This window comes from Xiphophorus maculatus, chromosome 11 (assembly GCF_002775205.1).
Source record: "Xiphophorus maculatus strain JP 163 A chromosome 11, X_maculatus-5.0-male, whole genome shotgun sequence".
Lineage (NCBI taxonomy): Eukaryota > Metazoa > Chordata > Actinopteri > Cyprinodontiformes > Poeciliidae > Xiphophorus > Xiphophorus maculatus.
The window spans coordinates 31,564,176-31,582,667 of NC_036453.1; the positions used below are offsets into that span (position 1 = coordinate 31,564,176).

At 37.2% G+C, this 18,492-nt stretch overlaps 1 protein-coding gene across 2 annotated transcripts in view; it reads right to left on the minus strand.

Moving 5' to 3' along the window:
* The window catches only part of slc37a2 (solute carrier family 37 member 2), a 36,672-nt gene that overhangs the window by 15,672 nt on the left and 2,508 nt on the right, over positions 1–18,492 (minus strand). For both annotated transcript variants that reach the window (XM_023342152.1, XM_023342153.1), the window contains exons 2-10: positions 14,777–14,858; positions 14,071–14,161; positions 11,784–11,862; positions 11,565–11,700; positions 9,267–9,343; positions 5,781–5,947; positions 5,645–5,682; positions 4,840–4,980; positions 3,558–3,648 (exon numbers count right to left, since the gene is read on the minus strand). In XM_023342152.1, the coding sequence (XP_023197920.1) occupies positions 3,558–3,648; positions 4,840–4,980; positions 5,645–5,682; positions 5,781–5,947; positions 9,267–9,343; positions 11,565–11,700; positions 11,784–11,862; positions 14,071–14,161; positions 14,777–14,858 (902 nt within the window). The remainder of the gene's footprint in view (positions 1–3,557; positions 3,649–4,839; positions 4,981–5,644; positions 5,683–5,780; positions 5,948–9,266; positions 9,344–11,564; positions 11,701–11,783; positions 11,863–14,070; positions 14,162–14,776; positions 14,859–18,492) is intronic.

The window sequence follows — 18,492 nt, forward strand, 5'->3', positions numbered from 1 at the left end:
TTATCTAATTTTAGGCCTATTTCAAAGCTTCCATTTATGTCTAAAATTTTAGAGAAAGTTGTTTATAATCAATTAAAGGCCTATCTCGATGTACATAATATTCTTGAGGATTTTCAGTCTGGTTTTAAAACTTTACACAGCACCGAATCTGCATTGTTGAGGGTGTTTAATGATATCCTTTTGGCTACTGATGCTGGAGATCCAGTGATTTTAGTTCTTTTAGATTTGACTGCAGCCTTTGACACGGTGGACCATGATGTTTTACTTTCCCGTTTAGAGCATTATGTAGGTCTCAAAGGCACAGTCTTAGTGTGGCTTAGGTCGTATTTGACGGATAGGTCTTTCTGTGTTGACATAGATGATTTTAGATCATCGTCTGCTCCTTTATTGTGTGGAGTACCGCAGGGCTCGATACTTGGACCTCTTTTGTTTTCTTTATATTTGCTTCCCCTTGGGTCAATATTTAGGAAACATAATATTGCTTTTCATTGCTATGCGGATGATACACAAATTTATGTGCCTCTCAATCGTAAGGGAGTCAATACAGTACCAATTTTATTGGAGTGCCTTGATGACATAAAAACTTGGATGGCTCTGAATTTTTTGAATTTTAATGAAAGAAAGACGGAAGTTATTATTTTTGACCCTGGTACTACCTGCAAGTCCACTCCTGTGGATTTGGGTCCGCTATCACATTACGTAAAGCCATTTGTTACAAATTTGGGCTTTGTAATGGACTCGAATTTTAAGTTGGATAAACAAATCAGTGCCGTTGTGAAAACGAGCTTTTTCCATTTGAGGCGGCTTGCTAAGATTAGGAATATTGTACCAGTGGATCATTTTGAAATATTAATCCATGCTTTTATCACAACACGACTGGATTACTGTAACTCCTTATATGTGGGTGTCAGCCAGTCTTCTTTGTCCCGTCTTCAGCTGGTCCAGAATGCGGCTGCTCGGCTCTTAACTGGATCGCGGAAGAGAGAACATGTTACCCCGATTTTATATTCTCTGCACTGGCTGCCGGTACATTTCAGAGTGCATTTTAAGATTCTTTTATTTGTATTTAAATCTTTAAATGGCCTTGCTCCCTCCTATCTCTCTGAGCTGCTACATATACACTGTCCTCCTTGAGCTCTTAGATCAGCGAGCCAAATGAACCTGGAGGTGCCGAGGACTTCCAGGAGGCAGAGAGGAGACAGGGCGTTTGCTGTTGCAGCTCCCAAACTTTGGAATTCTTTACCTACGTTGGTAAAACAGGCCCCCTCTTTAGCAATTTTTAAATCTGCTCTTAAGACTTACCTTTTTCGGTTGGCCTTTGATTCAGTCTGAGATGCTGCTTTTCTGTATTTATCTGGGTATGTTTATGTATTATATAGAGTGTTTTACGTCACTGCATTGTTGGTTTTTATGTGTTTTAATTTTGATTTTTATTTGTTTAATCTTGTGATTGTACAGCACTTTGGTCAGTGGTACTGTTTTAAAGTGCTATATAAATAAACTTGCCTTGCCTTGCCTTGCCTTGCCTTGCCATTACCGACAATACTTAAACCCACAACTATAGAATCTTAAAGACAACAAACAATATAAAAACAAAAAAATATATACCAATTATTTCCATGTTTTGTTAAACCTTTGAGTTTGAGCTCTGTTTGTTCACAAATACATCTCAGTAAATTACAAGAGGGGTCTCTAAATCAAATTCTGCTCAAGGCCTCATAAAACCTTGGACCAGCCCTGCATGATGAGCCACTGCACTGCACATCTCTCTGCAGTCCCTCTCTGTATAGAGAGGGACAAATGGGGGAGATTAAATTTATGTGGGGAGAATTAAATTTGTGGGGAGATTAAATTTATGTGGCTCTAATAGCTCTTCCATTTTGTGTCTTTTGAGTTTTTAATAAGAGATGGGATGAGTTTTTTTTTATCTTCACGCATGCAGCAACTCTGCCTGTGGTAAGTAGACAAAGCATTTTATATAGCGCATTTTGAAGAATCGTGCAGCCAATACTGACATCCTGATAAGGTAAGCATGAAAGCTCCTCCACGGACTGAGCCACCGGCTGACTAACACACCGTCTAACAAAGAACACATATAAACTCTATCAGTGCAGACGCAGAGTCATGGGCTGGGCAGCGTGTTGAGATGTAGACGCACACGCCGCACATAATTCTTTGTTCAAAAAGACACATCGTTCTTGCTGCACACTTAAAGCTCACCTACATTTGTGGTTCACATTCATATGCGGGAGCAGAGCAAACACAGTGGGTTTTAAACTTAACTTGACTCATACCTCGATGAAAAATTATCCAAAGAAACATGAGTTCTCATATAAATGTTCATACAGGTGAAAGCAGGTGAGCTATCCGCACCGAGGTAAACTTGAGAGATGCAACCACGAGGCAGCCAGCAGTGTGATTGGCTTCGTGCCTGTATAAACCAACTGATCTTTCAGGAACGATTCTGCTCTGCCAGTGAAATGCTCAACACAGCAAAGATGCTTGCAGTCACTTGTTTATGTAAAAAAAAAAAAAAGAAAGAAAGGGAAAAAAACGGTTTTTAATAAAAACTGGCGGGGGGCAAGTAAAGCCACCGCGGTCCACCAGGCTAATAACACACTGGAGGAAACTCTGCAACCTCTCTGTTGGACATTCAGGCTCAACTTTTCCTGCTTCAGGTCAGTTAGGATTCCTAAAATAAATGCCAAATGTTTATCAGTTAATCTCTTTACTTTCCTCAAAATTTGGAAAAAATGCCTTTTGATTTGTATTTGTGTCAAACAGTTTGGGTTTCCTTCCACAAGCTTCTCACCACAGTTTGCTGGGGTAGAGTTCCATTAATCTTGACAGAACTGTTGTAACTGAGTCAGATTTGCAGATCATATTACTCACAAAAACCTTTTTAATTCTACACAGATTTGTGATGGCAACTTCTAAATGTCTACTTTGTTGTAATTGAGACAGTTTCTAACTGATTTTGTGCTATGCTTAGAAGTCCTTATCCATTTGAAAGACCTATTTGAACAAAGCTTTAACTTCCTGCATGATGTCTTGAGATGTCCCTTCACTATTTTCACATGATGTTTTTTATCATCTTACTTCTCCTTTAAATGTAACTATTTTTATATTAGCAAAACTTAAATTTTAGTTTAAGCAAAACACAGGAAAAGACTGAAAAAATTAAGGTCTTTGTCCCTGAATGCATTTGCAAACTGTAATCTGGCTTTGTTGTTTGTTGCTTCCAGAGAAATGGCTTTTTCCTCGCTGAGCAGCTTTTCTGCCTGTGTCCATAAAGGCCTTGTTTCACCGTCATCGTTTGGGCTTTCTAAATAAGTAGCATCTTAGATCAAGTAGCCTTCTTAATTTGAAAACAGTGCATATAAATGCTAAAATAAATTCCCTCTCTCCTTACTCTTGTTATTTACCAAAAATAATTTCAGAACTCCTAAAGGTCTTAAAACAGGAACGTCTGAATTAATTTCGATATTGGTAGGAATAAAGATTTCTAATGTAAGCAAAGTTTAGGTCAAAATGTAAAATGTGTGAATAATACTGACCAACATTAGAGATGTAGAGAGGAAGCCAGTAGAGGAAGGTGTAGCTGACCAGTTTTGCAAACATGAGGCAGAGAGAAAACTCCACCACTCCCTGTGGGACACATAAAAGATCAGATTAGGCATTTTAATGACCCTTCTCTCACTGTGCTGCAATAAAAACATGCCATGGATTGATAGTACAGTTGCTGGTTTCAACAGCAATAACAAACAGGATAAAAACCCAACTGAGCAACTTGTAAAAAAAGGAAAATCTCAAGCTGAGGACAAGGTGAAGAAGTTCTAATGACTGTCATTGTATCAAAAACATAACAGAACAGATTTAATAATCAGTCTCCAGTTTTTTGCAATTCTGTGATTGTGGAAAGTCATGCAAAATCAATAGATCCCCGCTTTCAAAAATATTGGGTTTAAGTGAGTGACAGCTCCCACCTACAAGTGACACTATTTCTTATTCCTTCTATGCTGCTGCCTCAGACTTACATGATGTTGAATTACAATCTGAATTTCCATTACAAATGAGCACAAAACTGTCAATATTCTGGTAATGTCAAAAAATGACATTTGTGGTATTTTCATTAAATATGAAACAATTAAAATCACACATGAATATGTTTGTACACACGATAAATTCTCAAGTTTCAGATTGTTCCTGTGTTGTTTTCATTTAATATTCTCCTCAAGGTCTTGCAGATGTTATTGAAGTCACATTATTTTAAACAAAACATTTCCACAGGAGAAAAAGTATTTTTTTTAAATTAAACACACTGAGTCAATGCATTTTATTACTTATCATTGTACTGCTTTCCTGGTTATTGTTGAGTGTCTTTTTATCCAATTTATAGGTCATCAATCTGGATTGAGTAGAGTGAAAAGCTGATAGAAGCTTCACAGATATAATTAGGCCTAAAATCATTCATACCCTTACAGTTGACCCAGCCTTAAAGTAATCTTTTAATTTCAGCAACAGTTTTTTTCTGACAGGAAGTAACAATGTTCACAACTTGAATTTTATGGAGAATCCATGGAAGAAACTAAAGATTTGGGTGATGGCAGGGAGGTCCACCAACCTCAAAGCCATTGGTAAAATAAACATAATCATGTCAAATGGCAATGGACCTTCTACTATAATTTTAAATATGCAATTTGTCTTTCAGACCACTACATGGAGCCAAAGACTATGGCTGGAACATGTGAGCAGCACAATAATATCATATCTGGAGCAAAATCAGACAAATCTTTTTTCTTTTTTTTAGATCAGTTAAATTCAACTATTTATGCTTACAGGTATACAGAGAGCCCCATAGAAGCTTATGGCCTCAGAGTGTTCCTGTATGATCTTCGGACTCTCCGTGGAGACGGCACCATTGATGCTTCTGTTCCCGTTTTGCAGTAGAGGCTCGGTCTCAACGTCCTCCTGAATGATCTGACATACAAACACACAGCTGTGAGCTCAAAGATGAATGGTTCAGGAAAAAAGGAGAAAGTAGCAATGCAAGTTATTGATTAATGAATTAATCTAAAGTTGATTGATCTTATCGATCGATTGTAGATTAATTGGTGGGCATTTTCTTAAAAGCTCGACTGTCTTTCCATAACATACAAGACTACATTTCTCATAATAAGCCGAATTGAAAAAATATATGAAATGTTGATGGTATTTTGTGTCAGATTAATTAGATACCAACTGAATTAACAGAAAACTACAGTTTTCTCACATTATTAAACTTAAACATACACATAAAGTGAATTTTCCATCCCACACCAGACTGTCTGGATCGTAGTTTCCTATGGTAGTTTCTCTTCTCTGCTCAGGTATGGCAGACATCTTTAATTCTATATCAGTGGCTCCGCTTAAGTATAACCACCGGCACTCTCTGCTGTATGGGGGCCAAACTACAACACTAAAAGAAAATCTGATGCACGTTAATACATTGTAACTAATTTTAATCATTTTAACCTTTAATCAGCAATTAATCATAAATTGATAATTGTTTTTGCATCCCTAGTAGAAGTGCTTAATTCAATTTCAATTCAAAAACACTTTATTGATCCCAAAGGGAAATTAAATGGCTTAGGTTAAAACGCACATGATGCTGAGGAGAAGAGCAGTTCACATCTTCAGGTTCTGAAGTGAATAGAGAGTGAGATGAGGGTGTCACACTTATAAACAGAAACAAAACAAATTGATCCAACACAACAAAACGACTCTTTGCAGAAACTGACTTTCAACCAGGAAAAAGAAGCAGAGGATCCCAGTGGCAGCGATGATGAGTCCTGGGACAATGAAGGACATCCCCCACTCTGAGGAGACAAAAACTCCAGCGATGAGGGAACCTAGAATGTTTCCCACCGAGGTATGGGAGTTCCAGATGCCCATGATGAATCCACGCCTGACCATTAGAAAGATGAAAACAAGAAACACTGAACAGTTAGCTGCACAATCCTGCTTCTGGTGTATATTGTACATAATAAACCAGGGTTGTTCAAAGTGTGAAACAAGGCCACTTGCAACCCTTTGAACAAGTTTGTGTTTCTTCTGACAGAAATAGAAGAATGGTTTAATTGTGTCCCTCCAGCATATGGAGCCAATAAACATTTTTGCAATTGTTTTAGGATGATATTTCAAAGGTATTTTATATTGTACATTTTAAGTACAACACAAAGAATTACTTTTTTGTCTGCTTTTATTTTTATTTTATCCGAAATCCTGTCAAAAACATTTAGTGAGTTTTTTTTACACACTTAGGCATCCATTATACTTGAATGAACTCCGCTGAGATTGTAGAAAGGAAATTCAAATTTTTATTACTGGAAATAAACTATAAACATTTTCCAGAAAAACAAGATAAAAAATAATTTACCCCAAAAATTAAATAACTGTAAACATCAAGGTAAATGTCATAATAAAAAAAATTTACTTGTTTTATTGTTGTGCATTAAAAGGAGAAAGAATTCACAATAATATTGTTTTTGTGTTTTTGATTGAAGAGAAAAAGCAAATTTTGATTCCTGGGGACTTTCAACTTTTATTTTAGGACTAATTAATGTTGGGTATTAAAATATTGCAGAAATGTAAATAATAATCTTTTATCATTCCAAAATTGTGTAATTTTGATCCACTCTTCTTTTCAGAATTGTTTTAATTTACACACACTGAAGGGCTTTCAAGCATGAGCAACCAATTTAAGGCCATGCCATATTATCTACATAAATCCTAAGCACATATTTTGTCTATGTTCCTGTTAAACCTTTCTTTTTCTTTTAAACCACTTCCTGATGGTGCTTCGATTCAATGTCCTGCTGCATAACAAAAACTGTTCTTGAACAAAAGAATTAAAAGTTATTCAAAAGGCTGGAATTGGTTTCATGTTATATTTCAGTATAGATATTCCTGCTGCAGTTTATTTTTGCTCTGTGTTGTATGGTTTCTGTAAAAAAAAAAAATTATGATTATTATGAAAATGCTGTTTATAACAAACATAATTTAAAATAAATTTGACTTCAAAATCTTAATGCCTTGAAACTGAGGCTGTGTCTCTTATTATTTCCAACACTCTGCCTTCAGGCAGTCACCACAGCAGTGCTTCTCATGTCTTTTACAACAGTTCTTGAGAGTGTTAGACTGAGAAGTACTGTAGTTCCTATGATAAGCTTAGCAGATGCATAATTCCACCAGGTGTCTGCTAATTGCTGCTGCTGCTAGTCTAGAGGAACTGTATGTAAATTCAAATCTCATCAAAACATACACTCCACGTACGTTTTGATGAGGGAATAACATTATGACATGATGTTAAGCTCAAGTTAATTTTACAGAGAGCTGAACAAAAGTCAATAACAAGATATATCGCAAAAGACACCTGATCAATATCAATAGATTATTATCTGGTAGAATTTTTCATAATTTCACTAAAGTCCGATCCAGAACCGTACAGCATTCTAAAGGAAAGGCTTTAGCCACTCAGCCTCTCACGATCAGCTAAGCTAGGTTGGTGAACTCAACTAAATCACTCCCTCTTTTGTTACCTAGCAACAGCAGTTGAGTAACATGTGCAACAGCACCAGCCTGGTGCCATCTACTGACTCAGCAGAACTGAAAATCTCAAAATCGGCTTTAAAAAAACTCAACTAAGCGTTCTTTATATGTTTAGATTTGTTCTCCACTCCCCCTCTGTTCAATAATTTTGAATTAATCTTGAAGCAGAAAACCAACACTGACACCAGGTATTGTCCATGTAGGCCTGTCACGATAAACGATAAATCGATTAATCATACGATAAATTAAAACTATCGACGTCATTTCAATTATCGGCATTATCATCTCTTCCGGCCTTTTTCTCTTTCTGTTGATGACACCGAATGAAAAAAAGCTCAACTCCGGTGCTCTCCACTGACTCCTCCCTTCCTCATTTCCTTAGTGTAAAGCCCAGCGCACACTACACGATCTTAGGCCGATTGTCGGCCCATTTTCAAAACCTGAGACCACACATTACCCTACAGAAATCCTAGGTATAACGGTTCGATTGGGTTCCTGCCGTGTGGTGTCCAACAATGGGCACAAAATAATGGCTGCAAGTCCAGTGAACTAATTTTAAAACCAGGCATTAATTAATGCTTTACTACAATCTACCTGCAATGCATGTGGCTAGTATCAGCGTAAAGTCCTGACTGAATGAATGAAAATCATTAGAACCTATTTACGTCACGTTAACGAAGAACAGCTGAAAAGTTACTTTCCTGTAGCTGAAAAGCTACCGCAGTAAACTGCGGTAGCAATTTCGCTCCAACTCCTCCTCTTGTCATTTCTATATTCTTTGCATGTTGAATAAACATTAATGTTGTTTCCACATATCATCTCCAATGTCCGCTGGACTTCGGGTTGCGCCGTGTCAGCTGTTTGGGATTCCCCTCTGTAATTTCCCCTCAGAAAACGCGGAGGAGAATCCGCGCTTTCTGATTGGCTACCTGTCACATTCAACAGGCTGCGTTAAGCTCCCAGTGGGGAAAACCACTGATTTAGATCGGAGCGGCAACGACCATCTACCCACCACACAATCTTAGAAAGACCAACGTTTTAAGATTGTTGTAAGGGGAAAAATAGGAGCAAAAAATCATGTAGTGTGAACTATTGCATCAGGTAGTCGATGTGCCCATCTTCTCTATTTAGATCTAATTATCACTGAAGGGCAACATAATATACAGACTTCATAATCTGCACTCTTTTGGTTGAATGCAGTATTTATTTCCACTTTGGCTTTATGTTGTTTAGTTTTTATCAAGTACATTTTTTGTTAATGGAGACTGAGAATCCATTTTGTTTTTGGTTGTTTTGTTTATTTTGTTTATCAGCTCCAGTGTTAAATATTCTTTTGAAAATAAAGTGTATCTATCTTTGGCAGGAAATCACATGCATTATTACGTCATTTCCATTAAATCAGTGTAAAAAGGTCTTCAGACAATATTATCGTTTATCGCAATAATTTTTTGAGACAATTAATCGTTCAGCAAAATTTGCTATCGTGACAGGCCTATGTCCATGTGAAGCTGTCATAATTTCATGGGTCAGTTGATTTCAAATTTGTGTCAGTATGAACCATTTAAATGTCGCCTCTGTTGGTGCTTTGTTGCAGTGCTGTTAAAACGTGACCAAGTGTGTGATTTAGTCGATTCCAAAACTCTGTAGAGTCAGCAGAACTGCCTCCCTGTACTCACTTCCCTTTTCCGAACCAGTTGCCAACACAGGCCACCACAGCGGGCCAACCAGTGGTCTGCATGAGCCCGTTCATCACCTGCAGTGTCAAACACAACAGAAGCCCGTTTTCATTAGCTTACAGCAGGAAACTGAACATGAAAAGGTGAATGAGTGGAGAGGGAGAAGGACTGTTATTGTCTCCAAAGCTGCAGAACATGAGCCCAGACATGCATGAGCAGTCATGTGGCTCCCCGTGAGTCATGTGAGTGAAGACTCACATCTTTGCATTTTATTTAGGGAAGAGAAAAACTAACCAACAGCTACAACACCTACAATGACATAAACACCTTATTAATAAGTACATTTATTCTTAATGTTGACAACGTCATTAAATTTAGTACTTTTTAACATGTTTTTGAACAGAGGTTTGGCTTCTTACTCCACTTTCCCATCTGGGAAGTCATGTGTGGGAATGAAGCACAAATGACTCCTCAAAGCTACACTTCAAATACAAACTAAAAACAAAGGTTTTTTTTTTTTTCTCCAGTTCAGCAGACTGGATTTTAACGCTTCAAACACACTTTTGAACAAAATCTAACTCAAAAGAATAAATAAAGAAAAGAAAGCACTTGTCTATTTATGGTTCTCTTCTGCTTTTCTGTCACAATTTAATGTGTCAGATGACATTTCAACAAATAACTCAATAACAATAATCACCTTGTTGAGCCATGTTTTAATCAGGATTAAACACATAATTGGAAAGTTAAGTTAAAATTTCCATTTGAAAATTTAGCTAAAATTTTAACTTTAAATTAGATTATTTACATTAATCAACAATAATTTAAACAGCAAATTTATAACAATACAAAATCACAAATCATGCCAAGATCTGAAGAAATGTACCAAAGGTTGAACAATCACCTTTTAGGTTAAACCTATGTGTGATAGGTTGATTTCTCTATATGTGAGAGCAACCTATCTCTCATATAGATAGGTTGATTTGGATACTTTTTTGCAGTGAAAAATATAATCAAATGAAAAGGGCATTTTTTTTTATAGTCAGGCTTTCTTTTACAATAAGGAACTGAATTAAGTCAACTGTAACAAACAATGTTACTGTAAGAAAAGACAACTAACAAAAAAAAGAGGGTATAGGAACCCAGCAAAACTGATAAATTAAACAAGTGTTTCTTGTTTAATTGACTTCCCAAAAATTAGTTTGGGAAGTCACACTAATTTTCAGGTTTTTAATCACATTTATAAAAGTACTTTTTGGTTTTAAGCAAAGCTAAGAAGACATTTTTTTGAAGACTTTAGTTTCTGTCTGACCTTTTTCTTACATAAATGTAAGGAAAAAAACATTCAAAATGAAAACTAGCCTGTGTCTGAATGTTTCCGACACGTTTCTGAGTTGAACAACAGTGACGTAAGCTGGATTTGGTTACTAATGGTCGAACGCAGTTTAAATAGCGAAGTGAAACAAAACTCTCCTGACGATGCCTTTTGTTTTCAGCGGTGCTCGGAGTGTGCGTCCACAAAACAAAGTTTCTTCCAAGCTGAGTGATAAATGAAACCTGGCTGTTGTGCTCTGGCCTGACTTTGGTCAGCAAAAAATGGCTCGTCTGATCCATGTGCTTCCGCTTTCCACTTAGTTTTTGATACACAGTATGAGACAGAATTTGTCATGATCTGTGTTTTTCTGTGTATTTATTTCGAGTTTCTGTGTCCTTGAGTCTCTTTGTTGTCCTGTCCTCCCCTTGATTGTTCCCTGGTGTGTCTCGTTTCTGTGATTACTCCCTGTGTATTTAACCCCACCTGTGTTCCTTGTTCCTCGTCGGGTCCTTGTCAATTCTGCGTTGTTGTCGCACCAGTCTATCTTTATTGTCCCTCGTTTATCCTGTCGCTACCGACGTTGAGCCCAGGCTTCCGCTCAGTCGTGCTGCCAGGTTTTGTGGACTGTGTAATTCTGGATATTCTTTATTAAAACCATCTTACTCGTTTCATCCTGGGTCTGTTGCGTTTCCCTCACCATCTACACCGCACTTCATGACAGAATTCTTTGTAGTTAGATTTAATAATTTAGAATATTAAAAGTCTCGGTTTCCAAATGCAGACCAAAGGTTTGCCAAACTGCAGAATAATTAAATCATGTTACCTAGGTAACTCAAACTAAGAAAAGTGTGATATGTCATTATTTTTCCAAACAGATCTTATACCATCTATCAGTCTGAGGTGTGTGTGTGTGTGTGTGTGTGTGTGTGTGTGTGTGTGTGTGTGTGTGTGTGTGTGTGTGTGTGTGTGTGTGTGTGTGTGCATACCTGGACGAAGGCGTAGTACCCTAAAGAGTGGATGTTCCAGTAGTAGCCGAGGCCAAACAGACATGTAAACAATCCGCTCATCACCATCCCGAAGCTCAGGTAGTACCTCAGAGGAAGGCGCTCTCCAAAGATCCCACTGGGGAGAGAGAAAAGACCCGAGTGAGTCAGTGGAGAAACCCAGACCTTTATCCTGGAGAGCTAAAGGCTGCAGCTACCAACCTGAAGAACATGCCAATGGCATAGGCGACGAGGAAGGAGTTATCCAGGACACCAAAGAGGGTCTGATAGTTGCCCTGATCTGCAGGAAAGCCACAGGTAAACTGTTTTAATCTAGTGACATTAAATAGCATAAGTATGTAGTCAAAACGATAAAATATCTGAACACTGTAAGTTTAATTAGTGGAATAGGTCCCCCTAACACCTTTTTATGAACCAAAACAGAACAAAGAATTTCCACAACATTTATTAATATTTAAAAGGAAGCTTGTCAATTCATCTTGAATAAATAAAGGTTTATGTGGTAAATGTTTGACTTAGTCAGATGATTTAGTCATCATAAGATGGTTCCGTCAGTTAGAAAGTCATAACTGGATATAAGCGTCACTTGTCACCTGGGTCCAACTTTATTAACAACTCAAAGGGGTGAATATTTTGACTCAAGTATTTAAAAATTATAACGTTATAGTACATATTTAGGAGAATATTACTAAGCTAATGGCCAGAGGACGAATTAAACTTATTATGAATGAATTTATACCCACTGATCTATAGTACCACCTACTCTTGTATTGTGATTTACATTTGTACACCTTTTTTTCAGTAGTGAATAGGCCACCAAACTAGCTCCAGCACAGGGACCCACATCCTTATAAACCTATATGTACCTATATTTACTATATGGAGAAATTTTACTGCCATAACTCAAGAGCACACATTTTCAGTTTGAAAGCAGAATTTCATTTCTTTGTTCTACAAACTTGTAATACTTGGATTTCAACCGGTTTTTCATCTCTTATAAAAAAAAAAAAACTTGTAATGCTTGCACTCAAAACTTCTGCTCTCTTTCAAATAAGATCTGTGCTCTCTCAAATCTTTGTGCGAACGCTCAAATTTTCTCCTCTTGCACAAAACCTCTGCACGGATTAACTCTCTACTTGCAAACCTCTGCTCGCTTGCAAATTCTTTTCTGCTGGGTGTAACTGTGTGGCTATGTATCTGTCTAAATAGGTAGATAGACAATAGATAGCCATCTATATCGATCTAAAGATAGGAGCAATGTATCTAGATAGATATTAATATTAAACTGATAAAAAAAAATCAACAGCCATGATTCTTCTGAAAGCATGCTGTAACTCTTTCAAGTGTAACTAACTTCTGAAAGCTAAACCCCGCCCATGGCAAATTTGGAAAAATTCCAGCAAATGTGGCAGAGCTAAGAGACAAAGCCAAGCAGAGGGGATGGGTGGGTATGGGGGGAATTTTCTGCCATAATTCGTTTGCTTACATTTTCATTTTGAAAACAGGACTTCCTGTCTGTATTCTCAAAACTTGTAACCTTCGTACTGAAATCTTTCTCCTCGCGGTCTTGCAGAGCTCTCTGCTCGCTTAGGAAACATTGTCTGCTTGCTTTAGGAATCGCCTTTAGCTCACAGTTGCCTGGCAACCTCTCAGTCATTATTAGAATGAAAGTGTTGTACTGGATGCATTTGTTTCCTTTTAGCGGGTGTGCCTGTGTGGCAACTATCGATTGTAGCAACCTGCGCCACCAACTGGATGTAGGGAGTTGGTTGGATGAACAAACTCCTGCCTAAGATCAATAAGCTGTTAGCACACTGCTGGCGGATGTTTAGTGTAACACAGAGCAGAAAGCTGAGGCTGTTGTTTCTCCCTACATCCAGTGAGTGGCGCAGGTTGCTACAATCGATAGTAGCCACACAGGCACACGTGCTAGAAGGAAACAAACGCACCCAGTACAACACTTTCATTCTATTGGCTCTGTCCTGAGCGAGCTGCCAGAGCGGCTATTAGCCGCTATTAGCTTCTCCTGCGTACTCGGGACCGCAGCCAGTCTGACACAGTCATCAGTTCAACACCATACCTTCACCAAATAGTCAGAGAAGAGCAAGCCCATTTCACTCTGTGTCCACATTGCAATTAAATCACGTATTTGTAAAGCTGAGTAAAGATATCAATCAATACTCGCCATGACAACCCTTGCTACTTCAAATTCTGAACAGGCAGACAGGAGAATAAAGGTGGTGGGGGAGAGAGAGCGCTGTGCTTTTACATCAAAACCAGGGCTGTGATGAAGTTGTACCAAACTGTACCAGTGAAAATGAAAGTAAACAGGCTTTGCCAAAATATATTACCTACAAGTAATGCATTTTAAATAAAGAACAGCACTGAATAATACTCACGTGGAACTGTTTTAAATTATGATTTTGCAGATCTTTCAGCATATTTTAAAATGAAAAACTGCATGAATATAATTTGGTGAAGCACTTACCAAAAGGCGCCCAGTCACACCAGGTATCATTATCAGTTATGTTGAGGTATGCTGGTCGAATGACTAATGAACAGTTTCTATGCAGTTCACTCTGAATTTCAAACAAAAAAAAAAAAAAAACAGAACTAGATGAAACAACTCACATACACAGGAACAGATAAGTCAGATAAAAACCACACAGAATGATGTAGCCACCTCTGTACTTCACAGGTGTGAGGGTGATTTAAGGCAAAGTAACCCTTCATTTAACTCAAATGTTGCGAATTTAGAAAATCAGAAGCTTACAAAATTATGATGTCATCATTTTGGCCTAACTGTTTATTAAATTCTTAGCTAGGGTATAGAGATTTGGTTAATTTGGTCCTTGTACAGCAGAAAATGGCCTCAAAAGCTACTGGTTCTATTTTTATTCAATAATTCTTTTCTCATCCATTGCCACAATAGCAGAATAACATAAGCAATCATTCATAAATATACATTTATTTCCCCAAAAACCTTTAAGACGTTGTATTTAAAGCTTCACAGTCCTGAGCCTAACTTTGGAAACCATTATATTCATCTTAAACTGACATGTTGCTTAGATTAAAAATATTTTTTCTGCAGCTGAGCATTGTCTATGCTGACAATCAGACGAGGTCTGATTTAAGCTAATCAGAGCAATACAAACACAATTTGCTTCACGATTAACAAACGTTTCCTCAGTCACCTTAACAATGCTGATTGGCTTCCTTGAGAGGTGGTAGGCTGTGTAGAAGAGGAATGTGAGGAAGAGAATAAAACCACGATACCTGCAACAGAATAAATAAAACACAAGGTCATGTAAGTACTGATTATTTAAACACAGTCCGTCTTTATAAGTCTAATAAGTCGTAAAATAAGGTAAGATAATTATTATTATATTATTATGATAATTTTCCATTATTGCATTAATGTTTGAATAACATAAATGACATTTAGAGGAAATAACACAGACCAGTCTGCTGTGGGTGATTTTTTTTCCATATCTGGTCTCCTATGTTATTAAACAACAACATGAATTCACTGAAGTCACGCAATAACAACATACACCATGATACAAGGTTCATAAATGAACTGGTACATCTGAAGGATAAGCTTAAATTCTTATAAATAAAGTGTTCATGTTTTGTTTAGTGTTTTTTGGAACGAAAAACACTTTCGGAAAGAATAATGTAAAATTCTACAGCCTACTACTTTCTAAGGAGTAAGTAGGTTACTATCTTGATCATATCACAGGCTCTTTTTTCTGCTTCCACTCTTAAAGATTGCTTGACCATCTTGGGCTGAATGTTTAATTCTCTATAAGGTGTTCATATGTGGTTAATTAACTTTTAGTGGAAGTTCTCTGAAAATAAAACTTGATTCCTTACAATGTCAGGAATCAGTTAGCAAATCTTCATCTGCACAGACAAAGCATATGTGGCATAGATTACAACATGTTATTATTGGGTCATTCCTGACAATATTTGAGTAGCACTTAGTCAATTTTGCTTTTACCACTAATTTTTCAAAGCCAAATATTCCTGAGCAATCATCATTGCACTATATAGATCTTGCAGTAAAGAAATGAATTGCCATCTTTGTTTTTCTAACAACTGAGAGTGGTTAGTGTGGACAAGCTTTATTAATCCTAAAAAATACTTGGAATATACTGATGGCTAGTCTGACAAAAATATACTTGGATACGTCAAAACTAGGACAAGTGATTAATACTATAAAATATAAAAAATGCACTATATAATTAAAGTGCATTTCCTGTTGTTAACACACAAATACTTTTTTTAAAAATCTTGTTGAGAAGAAACACTGACATGCATAAAACTAAGCAATCTGGTTGTATAGTAAATTATTTTTAATTTGGAAATATTTAATCTTTACTATTTATATGATCAGTGATACTGAAAGCACTACAAGTCAGAAGTGACAAGAGCTGTTGTGTCAATAAAACATGCTACCTGGAAAAATATTTACATTAGCGGGGGATAGTTACATGTTCAGCTCCTAACCCTTAGTTTCTATGAGGACAGCTGATTATGAAATCCTAGAAAAACTAACATTGTTCTAATAAATGTGTGTACTGAGGCAGTACTTTGCAGAACAAAACATTCTCTGCTGGGATATAATTTAACATCACTGTCTCCCAGGATAATTTAGTTGCCTTAGCGTTTATTTCCTCCACATAATTTCTTTCAGGATAATGAGGTTGTTCCTGCTTTATATTTCAAGCAAGGTGCCAAACCTTTTAAACATTAACAACCTGCAAACATGTAAATGTCTACAGCATTATGACAGTACTTGTCAAAGTACAAGTACTTTATGACAAGTTTTAATTTCACTGAGCAACAGTTTTAATTTCACTTTTCAACGCTAGTTTTTTTTTAAATTATTATTATTTTGTCATGCTTTTGGAGGATTGGGTTGTGTAACTGGGCATTGTTGCTGGTGGTATTAAAAGCTTATTTAACAATCCTCCTTCCTCTCATGCAAGGAAGGAGGACTGAGCAACAGAGAGACGAGGACTGAGCAACAACTGGAGCAGAGAAACACCAAGCATCTCGGCAAGCTCTATAGCTAACAAGTTCACCGTCTTCACTGACTCACATAAACCTGATGGACATCCTGATCTTAGCCCACAGTTTGCTATGATGTTGGTCCACTGTTAGCGGCTAAAGTTTTAGTTTGTCTGGAGCGAGTCATCCACGCTGGACTCCTTGTCCATTTCATTCTTCAGGATCATCGGGACTTTCAGGCGGAGGCCGGACAAGGTGGCTCTGGCCCTCTACCCACAGACCACCTGCTTCAACTGAGCCCTGATCCACACGCCGCCGCACAGGCAAAACATCAAGACTAAAAGTGGAATTGTAAGAGAATGGGACCTAAAAAGACTCAAGCATCGGAGGATCTTGATGACATTAATAAATCCTTGGACTGTATTTCTGAGGAAGTGGCAGCTATAAGGCTCCATCAAAAAAAACATTTTGGATCTGGTAAAAGAAGTGAAGTCGTTGAGACTTCTTATTGAGGAAAAGGACAAACGGATCGCTGTATTGGAGAACTGAGTGGCGGATTTGGAGCAATGCAATACTACGAATGATGTGATCCTCACTGGACTTAGAGTCAAGTCCTGTTTGTATGCCAACGCAGTGGCATACAAACAGCATACAGTCCTGCTGGTAACCATCAGTGGAAGTGCTTGACTCCTCAGAGAAACAGGTGGCTTCTTTCCTCCAGACCAAGGGGATAGAGGTGGACTATGACACTGTGGAAGCATGCCACCCACTTCCGAGAAGAGGAAAAGAATATAAACCTGCCATTATCATGAGATTCACAAAGAGGAAATACAAGTTTGCTTTGTTAAAACAAGGCAGATTGTTGAAAGGATCTGACGTATTTATTAATGAGCACTTGACCAAGAAGAATGCTAATATTGCCAGAAAGGCCCGGTTTCTGAGAAAAAAATAAAAAATTCAGTCAACATGGACAACAAATTGTAAGGTCTTTATCAAATTGACTAAACTAGCTTTTACTTTAATATAAATACATAAATCTTTATGTAACATTTCAAATAGGATACCCATGTTTATTAATACAAAATAAACAAGGATATAAACAGTGGCATTTATAAAATGCTGAGTAATTATGCTCAAATTTGTTATTTCATATGTTACAGAAATCTAAGCTTTCCCATCTATGAAGTCTATTTCTTTAAATGCAAAATCAATCTACTCAAGTAAGAGAAGAGATAATATTATTCAAGTAAAAGAAAAAAAGTACCGTGCAGTAAAACTACTATTAGAAGTACCTTTCTTCCCAATAAATTACTCACATAAATGTAACCAGTACTACTGACTTTGGGACATAGATAAACAATACTTGTAGCCTATTTTGTTAACAAGCTTAATGTGATATACTGGCATTAGCTAGTCATAATGTAGCTAATATTACCTGCATCCAACAAAATTAATCAACTCATTCAGTACATTTGGGGGAAAGAACTGTGCAAAGTTCTTTGTCTTTTGCTGGTTTGCTTTTAACACACACCAGTGCAGCTCTGCACGGCAGCAGCAGGTCTCTGTCGCGGCCGCACACTAGCAAGAGCTCATGCTGAGTTTAAAGGAAGCTCGGAAAAACACGTTATGACTGAGCGTAATGAATTAATGGGGCTCACTTTATAAATAATATGTTTACCCAAACTTTAAATTTCGGGTAAAATATCAAGCCTTTTTAAGTAAACAGGTTCAAATTAAAATTCAAGTTCAAGTCTCTTATCATTTTTTTAAGTCAAGTCTAAAGTTTTACTATTAATGACTCGAGTCCAAGTCATGTGACTCGAGTCCCCACCTCTGGGTAAAAGCACCTTCAATGTCATTTCTTTGAACACTAGCTCCCTCGACGGCTGTGTCT